Source organism: Pocillopora verrucosa, chromosome 11, assembly GCF_036669915.1.
Source record: "Pocillopora verrucosa isolate sample1 chromosome 11, ASM3666991v2, whole genome shotgun sequence".
Taxonomy (NCBI): Eukaryota; Metazoa; Cnidaria; class Anthozoa; order Scleractinia; family Pocilloporidae; genus Pocillopora; species Pocillopora verrucosa.
Genome location: NC_089322.1, coordinates 3765731 through 3776795, shown reverse-complemented (window position 1 = coordinate 3776795; position 11065 = coordinate 3765731). Strand labels below are relative to the sequence as shown.

At 39.6% G+C, this 11065-nt stretch overlaps 1 protein-coding gene across 1 annotated transcript; it reads right to left on the bottom strand.

Annotated features, from left to right (window-relative positions):
• Positions 1–1019: 1019 nt before the first annotated feature.
• LOC136276962 (tetratricopeptide repeat protein 28-like) lies at positions 1020–9626 on the bottom strand. Its single transcript, XM_066158481.1, has 7 exons — positions 9560–9626; positions 9293–9358; positions 8141–8302; positions 6589–6666; positions 5859–5926; positions 1564–5378; positions 1020–1237 (listed from the first exon to the last, which is right to left on the bottom strand). The coding sequence occupies exons 1-6, from the start codon at positions 9624–9626 to the stop codon at positions 1572–1574; spliced, it is 4248 nt and encodes a 1415-aa protein (XP_066014578.1). The 3' UTR covers positions 1020–1237; positions 1564–1571.
• Positions 9627–11065: the final 1439 nt, after the last annotated feature.

The following is an 11065-nucleotide window of genomic DNA, read 5'->3' as shown; positions in this document are numbered from 1 at the left end:
TTAGACATAGGTGCGGACACTACTTCAAACGACAAGATGTGACAAAACATTCTCTGTCGCGCAACGAACTAAAGGAGTGCGTAGCGTGACATCCTAAGAAACGGCTCCCAATGATCGTCATTAGCAGTTATAGAGTCAGCAAATATCGAAGTTTATCTCTCATTCAATTAACCTATTCAAAGAAATGGACAAAAGTTATTAAGCGAATTCTACTTCAACCGACAAGAAATGGCTTATGCAGGTTGATGCAGAAATGTCCTTCCCTTTGTTATTGATTTCCTCTTCCATTCTGACAAAATACCAAGCGACTTGTTTCATTGTTTGACATTCAAATGTTAGTTTATTGTACTTAGATAATATGTAAACAATCTAAATGGAGTGACTAAATAAAATCATCTAACTCCAACTTCCAGCTCGTTCTGAGCTTCTTCTAATGCTTTATAGGCCAGTAACTAAAATTAAAATAAAACTTCTCGTTTTGCCTTTAGACGATTAGTTTAAACAAAATACTTAAACATGATGAATCGTTCTGCTTGTAAAAAATAACACAATTTATCGCATTCAAAATTAAAGGGGAAATCTCAGAAAATTAATTCATACCAAGACCAGACCATTACGGCCAAAATCTGTCATATTAAGTCCAAATAAACTTAATTATGATCGGCTAAAACTAACTTTAAGTACCAATGACTGGGTACAAATCCTCTAAAAGTTAATCACAATTTCCATCTAGCAATCGGAAAACTGATTACTGTATAATTTCCATGGACGCCACACACGCACATGGCTGTAACAGCTTTACATCACTCATGAGAAAAAAACCGATTGAGAAAAATCTGCAAAAAAAAACCTGTGAAAAACGATTTTAAGACGTTTCAGCTTCGACGTAAACGTAACGCCTTAATCCTCTTAGTAGGTAATACTTAGATTAAAAATTACTTTTTACATAGCAAGTCATGATAATTTCAAGGCATCATATGAAAACAAAACAGTTGTTTCAGTAGGATATCAAAGATGAAGCTCGTAAGAGCAGTTCAGACAAGCAAAAAGTCAACTTTTGAATCAAAGGAAATCCGTCCTCTTGTTAAACTTGACTTTGGCCTTCTTTTGATTCTTCCTGCTTTGAAAAGAAGACTCTTGAAAAAGATTTCATCGGTAGCTTACTGGTTTCTGGTCCAAATATCAACGTTTACAGGTACCCTAAAACTCCCTGGGATTCCAATGCTCACTGCCTTAACTGAAAAATACAAGAATCTAAGTTTAGGGAGGATAATTGAGTTTCCATGAAACATTTCCTAGCACCTGAAACGATACATTGCAAAACAGGATTGTTTTAAAACAAATTTGCTGTTTTACTCCTGTCATGTTTCCAAAAAAGAATGTTATCATCGTAAACGTGTCCACTTGGTTGTACTGCATCTCAATTTGCCGGAGCAAAAAATAAATTCGCAACCCAACTGAAAGGAAAATAATACGCAAGTATCAGGGCGCACACGTAAGTAATAATTACAATTTAATGTAACTTTGTACTGAATAGAATGTATAAACAGAGTATTTACCTACTGCAGCCTCTAAATATCCTTGAAATCCAGGTTGACGTCGTCACCAATGAGTACAAATGGTGCCCAGTAAATCTCCTTCTTGAACTTATCAATTTCTCTCATACACTTCATGGCCTGATTGAGAGCTTCACTTGCCTTCTTCCCTTCGGCAAGTGCATCGTAGAAGAAAGTCATGAACTCCAGGGTTCCCTCGTCGCCAATCGCCCACAAGGTTACCACAACAGATCTAGCACCGGCACCCAAAAGTGCACGTGCCATACCGACCACACCCTCGGCCATGACCTCCCCACGAGCAGTGTGACAGCAGCTGAGTACAACCAGACGTGCTTTTAACCCAGCTTCTATGACGTCTTTCATCGTCAGTAGATAGTCTTTCTCTTGCGGCTGAGGGTTTTCTCTTGTGGTGTTTGGTGCCAGGATAACTTCTCCAGTTTCCAGTTTACCGTGCGCTGCAATGTGAATTAACGCCACTGATGATATTCGTTTTAACACTTCATCTTTTGTTGCCATTTGTCCAGTGAGGGGGGAAACATGGAGGATACGTCCGATCATCTCCACTTCTTTCCTTGCTCCTGGAAGTTGCACCAAAAGACTTCCTTGGTAGATGATATGTTTAAAACATGGATCGCCGACAAGCAATGCACCAGTCTTCATGTGAAAGTCAGCTGGACAATCATGAATTAGTTTCAACGTCGTCAGAGAGGGAAGGACACGAATTCTGAAAGAATCACTCAGATATGATGAGTCAGAGTCCTGCAGCGCTGCATAAGGCACAAGGCAAAATGGCCCCTCAGGAACAAATGTGATCTCGTCGTTGCCTTCGATCAGGTCAGCGATAGGAGCAACGATGATTTCATGCAGCTTCTTTAAAGCACTTGATGGGGAGTGCCTCACATCAACCTGGATCACTTGATTGGCCACTTTCTCTTTTGTCGGCGAATCAAGCGGAGCATTTTCGATTGGAACAGTATCTCTTGCACCGATCTCCTTCAGAGCAGTTTTGTTTAGTAGCCGGGTGAAACATTCCAATTCATCCTCATACTTATACCTGTTGACGTGTACCTGTCTCATCTGGATGTTACTATCACTGAGGCAAACCCATAAGAAAACGCATGGTCCATTAATAGCTATGAAAACTGTGCTCAATGGAACCCAACTCAGAGATGCACTGTGCGTTGAAGAATCTCCAGGCTGATATTTTGTGGTCATGAGATCTCTTAGAGCTTGAGCACGTCCTTTCTCTGCGGCAAGAAGAGCCTTTACAACTTGACCTTGATTGAGATTTATACGCCATAAACCTTTGTATGCACTTTGGTGCTGATTACGATAAGAAATCTTCCACTGATCGTTGAGTTGAAGACTGGCCCTGATATCATCATACAACTGTACACTCGAGTGATAACAGTCAAAGGCCATCATAAGATTTCCATGGCACTTAAAAATGATTCCAAGAGAACAGAGAGAGTGCGCCTCTCCAGTCTTATCTCCCACTTCTTTAGCAATTTCTAGATGACGTTGATGGTACTGGATGGCTGTTTTACACTGTCGTAGACTGCGATAAGCGTTGCCGAGATTGCCATAACTTTTTCCCTCTCCGGCCTTGTCTCCCACTTCTTTAGCAATTTCTAGATCACGTTGATAGTACTGGATGGCTGTTTTAAACTGTCCTAGACTGTAATAAGCGTTGCCGAGATTGCAATAACTTGCTCCCTCTCCGGCCTTGTCTCCCACTTCTTTAGCAATTTCTAGATGACGTTGATGGTACTGGATGGCTGTTTTCAACTGTCCTAGACTGCGATAAGCGTTGCCGAGACCGTTATAACTTTTTCCCTCTCCGGCCTGGTCTCCCACTTCTTTAGCAATTTCTAGGTGACGTTGATGGTACTGGATGGCCGTTTGAAACTGTCCTAGACTGTGATAAGCGTCGCCGAGATTGCCATAACTTCCTCCCTCTCCGGCCTTGTCTCCCACTTCTTTAGCAATTACTAGATGGCGTTGATGGTACTGGATGGCTGTTTTAAACTGTCCTAGACTGCGATAAGCGTTGCCGAGACCGCAATAACTTCTTCCCTGTCCGGCCTTGTCTCCCACTTCTTTAGCAATTTCTAGATGACGTTGATGGTACTGGATGGCTGTTTTAAACTGTCCTAGACTGCGATAAGCGTTGCCGAGATTGCCATAACTTCTTCCTTCTCTGGCCTTGTCTCCCACTTCTTTAGCAATTTCTAGATGACGTTGATGGTACTGGATGGCTGTTTTAAACTGTCCTAGACTGCCATAAGCGTTGCCGAGATTGCCATAACTAATTCCCTCTCCGGCCTTGTCTCCCACCTCTTTAGTAATTTCTAGATCACGTTGATGGTACTGGATGGCTGTTTTAAACTGTCCTAGACTGCAATAAGCGTTTCCGAGATTGCTATAACAAATTCCCTCTCCGGCCTTGTCTCCTACTTCTTTAGCAATTTCTAGATGACGTTGATGATACTGGATGGCTGTTTTAAACTGTCCTAGACCTTGATAAGCGTTGCCGAGTCCGCAATAACTTCTTCCCTCTTCGGCCTTCTCTCCTACTTCTTTAGCAATTTCTAGATGACGTTGATGGTACTGGATGGCTGTTTTAAACTGTCCTAGACCTTCATAAGCGTTGCCGAGATTGCCATAACTAATTCCCTCTCCGGCCTTGTTTTCCACTTCTTTAGCAATTTCTAGATGACGTTGATGGTACTGGATGGCTGTTTTAAACTGTCCTAGACCTTGATAAGCGTTTCCGAGATTGCCATAACTAATTCCCTCTCCGGCCTTGTCTCCCACCTCTTTAGTAATTTCTAGATCACGTTGATGGTACTGGATGGCTGTTTTAAACTGTCCTAGACTGCAATAAGCGTTGCCGAGATTGCCATAACTTCTTCCCTCTCCGGCCTTGTCTCCCACTTGTTTAGCAATTTCTAGATGACGTTGATGGTACTGGATGGCTGTTTTAAACTGTCCTAGACCTTGATAAGCGTTGCCGAGATTGCCATAACTAATTCCTTCTTCGGCCTTGTCTCCCACCTCTTTAGTAATTTCTAGATGACGTTGATGGTACTGGATGGCTGTTTTAAACTGTCCTAGACTGCCATAAGCGTTGCCGAGATTGCCATAAGTAATTCCCTCTCTGGCCTTGTTTCCCACTTCTTTAGCGATTTCTAGATGACGTTGATGGTACTGGATGGCTGTTTTAAACTGTCCTAGACCTTTATAAGCGTTGCCGAGATTGCCATAACTAATTCCCTCTCTGGCCTTGTTTCCCACTTCTTTAGCAATTTCTAGATGACGTTGATGGTACTGGATGGCTGTTTTAAACTGTCCTAGATTGCGATAAGCGTTGCCGAGATTGCCATAACTTATTCCCTCTCTGGCCTTGTCTCCCACTTCTTTAGCAATTTCTAGATGACGTTGATGGTACTGGATGGCTGTTTTAAACTGTCCTAGACTGTGATAAGCGTTGCCGAGATTGCAATAACTTATTCCCTCTCCGGCCTTGTCTCCCACTTGTTTAGCAATTTCTAGGTGACGTTGATGGTACTGGATGGCTGTTTTAAACTGTCCTAGACCTTGATAAGCGTTGCCGAGTCCGCAATAACTTCTTCCCTCTACGGCCTTGTCTCCCACTTCTTTAATAATTTCTAGATGGCGTTGAGGGTACTCGATGGCTGTGTGAAACTGCCCAACACGACAATAAGCACATCCGAGACTGGCATAAGTGTTTGCTTTGACTTTTAGTTCGGCATTCGATTTCCTTAGTAATTGAAGCAGACGTTCGTTATTGTTTTCAATCTTAAAACGTGTCAAGGGTAGATAAATCACGAGCGGATTTGCGAAAATGCAATGGAAATCTGTGTTTTCAAAATAGTGAGAGTATTGTATGAAACCCTAAAATTGGAATGATAATTCGAACGTGGGTTTCTAAAAGAGATTTGAATTCAAGTTATTCGAGAGTGTTAACCAGCTCTGAAGCGCAATTATTAGTTAAGGTTCAGTCGTCATGGTGATGCTCGTTTGAAGTTAAAAATGAGGGGCATTCAGCAGAAACTCTGGGAATTAGTTAATATGGCCTCTTCTTTTAGATTAAGTTTCGTGGAATTAAAAGAAAGAACTCCTTAATAATATTTTAGCTTCTTTAAACTGCTCAGTGCAGTATAAGAGAACATCGCTTGCATTATGTGTAGAAGAATCTGCCTGGAATGTATTGATTTTCCTTGAAATATTATTCGCATTGCATCTCGCATCACGTTTGAAACATTCGTTAAAGGATACTGTCAATCCCATATGCAACCAGCTCCTTGCTTCTTTATCCCAGCAAAGTTCGACACAAGCTCTGGCTCCTGAAAAGGAGAGAATAATTGGTGGTGCGAGGTAATTTATCACTGTTAAGGTATGAACGTATTAATAAAATGGACTTAATTTGTCATTTAGCTGGGAGCAAAAATTGTGATAATGAAGGAAATTTGAATTTGTAGAAGAACTGAAAATGAACAATAAGGAGCTAATGCAAAGCGGCTACCAATGAAGCTTCAATTGATGATGATAACGATGAATTTATCTCGCGCATTCTTCATTTTAATGCGCTCTTATGCGCTTTTCAGCACTTTTCGGGGAAGTTTTCGGACAGACTGCATTGAGTAGTTTAACTTTTGAAATAACAGTTACAGAGAAGATGCAGGAAATGGGGGTTTCAGTTTTCCGTCCATATCCGGGACAAGATTATCAAACAATTTGCAGATGTTATAGCCAGGTGGCAGCACATTCTCCTCAGATGTTTTTAGACTGAGTGTTGTTCTGGTCTAGGACTTGAGCCCTCTACCTCCGGCGCTCTACAACGTTAACTAAACAGGCAGTGGTATTTGAGAGGTTATTGACATTTGCTTATGCTTTTTACCCACATAACAGACATTGACACACCAGATACAATTGACATTTGGGGTGCAATCCTCTTTTTACGAAATCAGAGAAAAGAACGTTGATGGCTTATATCTGAAAAACTCACCTATCTCAATAGCTTGGATTAAAGTGGGTTCCAATTGAACAGAAACTGTTGCATCATCGACACATTCCACGTAGTTTGCTTTGAAATTTAAGAAATGAGGTTTAATCAAAGTGCTCTGTGAGCAAACTCGTGAATTGACACATGATTTTTTAGATTATGTTTAATGTTATCTGGTTTAGGGAATTTTGTGGTTGATTGTCATATCTAGAGTACGAGCAGTAGTTCAGTGTTCGCTAATGTAGCAAAGAAACAAAGTAACGTTGGGATAAGAAGGCATTACAATTGAAATGATCATGCTATTACATTTGACAAGGTGGATGATGTCGTGTTTTAAACGTCTATCATTTTTGTTTCTGGTTCAAAAGAAAAGGTTGGAAGTAAATGTGGGTGAAAAGTGAAATTTACTGTCTTTCGTTGTAAATATTAGAAAATCAAGGCAATACTGTCTTAATGAAAACATTAACGATTCCCTCTTTATCAAGCGAGACAAAGGGGAACGAGTTTTGAGTGATATAACTAAGCCAAGCCTGCCACAGTCATTTTGGATCTCAGCCTGGGTAGATTTGAGTCACGTGCTAGGCAACGTATAATCAATAACAAGATAGAATTTCATTTCAGGCCTATTTATCAGTTTTGTGGTGTGTAACTTTCGCATTTTAGTACGTTGTATGTATGTTGAATCTTCAAATTGTCTTGAAACCTAAAAGAAAATTGTTCTTTAAAAATTCACTGAAAATCGGTAGCTAAAATTGTTTGTTAAGGTGTTATTTGATTTTCGTGTTAACTTGTTATTTCGTCAGTCGCCGGCATCTTTTGTTGCTTCACACAGGAAAAACACACGCAACGAAACGTAATGATCGGTTTTGTCCGCAATCTCACGCCATAACAGAAAAAGCTTTTTAACATCTGTAAACTCCGAGCGCTTCGCAGTAAGTGATATTTTCAATGAATCTTCGGATTGTTTTCAAGTTCAATGATTGTAAATTACAATTTTATGAAAAACGAAGGTTGTTTTGTTATTTCAATGTGAATCCTTGCATGCCTGCCAGTCGCTGGCGCCGCTTGTTGAAACTAAAACGAAAAAAAAAAAACTCTTTTAAGATTATCATTGGCTTCTTTTTCACCCCACCACTATTCTTAGCAACAAAGGTCGCCATTTCGTCTGTTTATTGCTCGCCAAAAACTATCAAATGCACTCAAAAGCCTAAAATCTAAAAAAAGTTTACAGGAATCGACCAATCGAGCGAATGCCACTCCCCACATCGTATCTATAACTCGCTCTTGCGCATGCGCGCAATTCACGAGTTAAAAAAAGTGGTCATCACATGCAATTGCGGCAAAGACGCATGAAAAAATTACAATTCCATAAATTCCTGTTCATTTACGAGGATCATTTCTTTGCTTAATCTTCATCTGCTAAAGGGTAATATCTCTTTCTTTGCTTCTTTTCTACAGTTGCTCAATTTTTTCCCTTTTCTTGGGGCAGATTGTGTATTCCGTTATTTTGTAATGCTGCATGAGAGATTTATAAATCTAGAAATTAAACTGTTACCTAAACGGAAATGAGCTGTTGCCCTGTTGCTGTAAAGCTTGGCGTTCAGACTTTTATCTTTGCAGTTCACTTGAAGTCCTTCCGTGTAGGAGATTATCGCGTTATTAGCTTCTCCTTGTCGGTATTCTTTGTTACCTTCCTCGAGAAATACTTTCGCTATCCCTGAAAACATACCGTTTTAATGATTTCGTAATGATTTAGTAATGAGTAATACGACCCTCGACCAATGATGCCAACTTTATACTTCCAAACAAAGTGTTAGGTTAAAGGAACTTAGAGCTATGAAAAACGAATATCAGAAAAGTCTGGGCTGTAGCTTGGCTATTACTAGTTCAAGTTTCTCGGTTTACATTTGGGTCTAGAGACTTTCACAAACCTCCTTTAATACCTGGCTTACGTTTTCCAAAATATCACAAGTTTCACCGGGTGATCCTATTTGAACTTAGCTTTGTTTGCAATTGCCTTTCAAGAGAGTTTATCTGTGCATTTTGTTTGCTTTAAAATATGCAAACTATCAGGAGTTTTAGCTGTAGTTTGGCTATAACCAGATCAAATCTGTTCGGTTTACATTTAGGTCGAGAGGCTCTCCAAAAACCCTTTTACACCTGCGTTACGCATGTTTTCTCTTTTTCTGTGTGTGACTTGGTTTTTCTCATACATGTAGTTGTTTATTGAGAACATACTCGAAGAGGCTAAATGAAGAAAATCTGATTGGGAAAGTACCATTTTCATGGTCACACTAAAAATGACCACATTTTGGGTATTTTCGAATGCAAAAGGATGATATTTCTTCTTCGCAATTATCATTCATTTTAGGTGCGAATTGTAGATACATCTTTATTCTTAAAAACACCGTGCGTCGAATTAGAAGGTCTTCTAAAAAAGCACTTCTAAAACTCAGAAAACTGAGTTTTACCAAGCCTAGGGGGCCAATTTTGTCACATTCTTTTCTAATTAAGGGCTCTTCAAAGCGAAGTCGCGTTCAAATTTGCCGCTTTATCGGTTATGAATAAGTAATGATGCATGTCTACGCATTCTGCTTGATCGGATCGAACAATAAATTGTTTTTCCTTTGTTTTATATTTTACTGATAACAAAGTTTGAAATTTAAAGAAAACTTTCAAAAAAACTTGATTCACCAGGTGTTCTTACCTCTCAAAGGGTCATCGTATACATCCAATTCAGCGTCGCTTGACTTAACTTGACTTTTCTCTGTTGCTGAAACTACAGAGAACTTTGTTATTGATTACATCTATGTGCAATTACAACTAGCATTTTAATACTGGCGTATTTACTGGATTCCTGAAAACCTTCGAGTCGAAATGATCCGAAAAACTGTGCACCAGAATTAAGACAAACTTAATTAACAAAGGGTACAAAATCACTATGACGAAGTCTTTCCCTGTTGCTTTTTCTCACCTGTGGCTGGAAACTCATTTTTCACCTCCAGTTCTTCTCCCGTTGTTGGGAGGTTGCTTTCTGCCATAGCTAGAAATAAATTGGATCGATTGTTCGGCGTTACATTGTTAAAAATCAAAAAGAGAGGACTCAGATGAAAGTAAGTTAAAAAAAACATTGTATACTTAATCACTGAGGAAGAATGAGAATCTCAAAGTTTCCTCCGTCACGCTATTGTGATTGCGTGACAGCTCCGGTCAAGTTCTATGGGTTGCGTCATTTTATTTGTTTGTTTGTTTTTGTAGTCTCATCTGATAAAACGTCGTTCAAGGCTGTCCCTTAGTTGAACGCAGTAGGCGCGGATAACCATGGATTAAAAATAATGCAATAAAAGACTCTTTCTCTCATCCCTTCATTATATCGCGTGTGAGGCTGCGAGAATTCGCGAAACTAATTCCAAACCGAAACACCTTCAAGGGTTGCGTAACGGTCACGAATTCTGCTAACACGCTGCGAGCCGATTGCGTAAAGAAACACGTTGATAAAGTTACCCATGTAAAAAATGTCCCTTAAAGTATCGAAAATTGCTGGATAGAGTCTTTTTTTGACAGAATTATAAGTTCCAGTGAATAAACTCCTTCATTAAATTTTTTTGAAGGAGCCAAGAAATTTTGAATAACCGAAGTAGCTGGTCCCTTTTGTTGGGGAAGGACCCGATTTGTTCATTTCGAATTAAAAAAAGGCACTGAATATGAGGTTATTTTGAGGGACTGGAAAAGATGGCATTGGAAAGTGTCTTATTTATCAAAATTCTTGTTATCAAGAAACATCATCCACAACAAATTGAAAGCCAAGCGCAACACATAGACTCCTACATAGCTTAATCTTATAGGCCATCGAATGAATTCACTGCCAGGCCATATGAGCATCTGGGGGAGGAAGTAGACTGAAAGCGAAATAAAACTGAAAAAAAAATAAGCATTTCGATATCGAAAAGCAAAAGAGAACTTTAAAATTATTTGTTTTGAATTGCCGATCAAAATAAGAATCTTTTGCAGTATAATAGTAAATAGGAAATTTAGGACATTCCCGTGAAGCTGCTGAGGTGGTCTTGCCCTACAGCACAGGATTCTGGTCCAATATCAGCATTTACTGAGCCCACAGTTTTATCTTCCAGCGCACGATGTAAACACGTAAACATTGTGCTCATTTAGTCAGTCATCGGGCGAAAAGGTATATCTAGCTACTAAAACCGAACTCTGACAGATAACCAGTTTAAAAAAAATACTACTAACCACCTTGTAGATACGTAGTTCGACCATTTGAATACAAAAATTTATTCACCGTCGACGATTACCGAGTCAAGTTTCGCGAGGAGGTGGATTGATGTTCCAAAGCGTGTAAAAAACCAGAATAATTAGTCTTGTCGTTGACGAGGTTTCGTTTTCATACGTGATCAAGAAGTCGTAGTCATCGTGATTCTGGTGTTGAAAATTTCACTTTTGTTGACACGTTTTCCCAATTTCT

Excerpts from the sequence above, each read along its gene's own strand:
- LOC136276962 (XM_066158481.1), bottom strand. The coding sequence starts at position 9,626 with ATGGCAGAAAGCAACCTCCCAACAACGGGAGAAGAACTGGAGGTGAAA. Across the intron at positions 6,667-8,140 it reads AACAGCTCATTTCCGTTTAG|CAAACTACGTGGAATGTGTC; the intron begins GTAACAGTTTAA and ends TAAATTTCAAAG. Across the intron at positions 5,927-6,588 it reads AATCCAAGCTATTGAGATAG|GAGCCAGAGCTTGTGTCGAA; the intron begins GTGAGTTTTTCA and ends TCTCCTTTTCAG.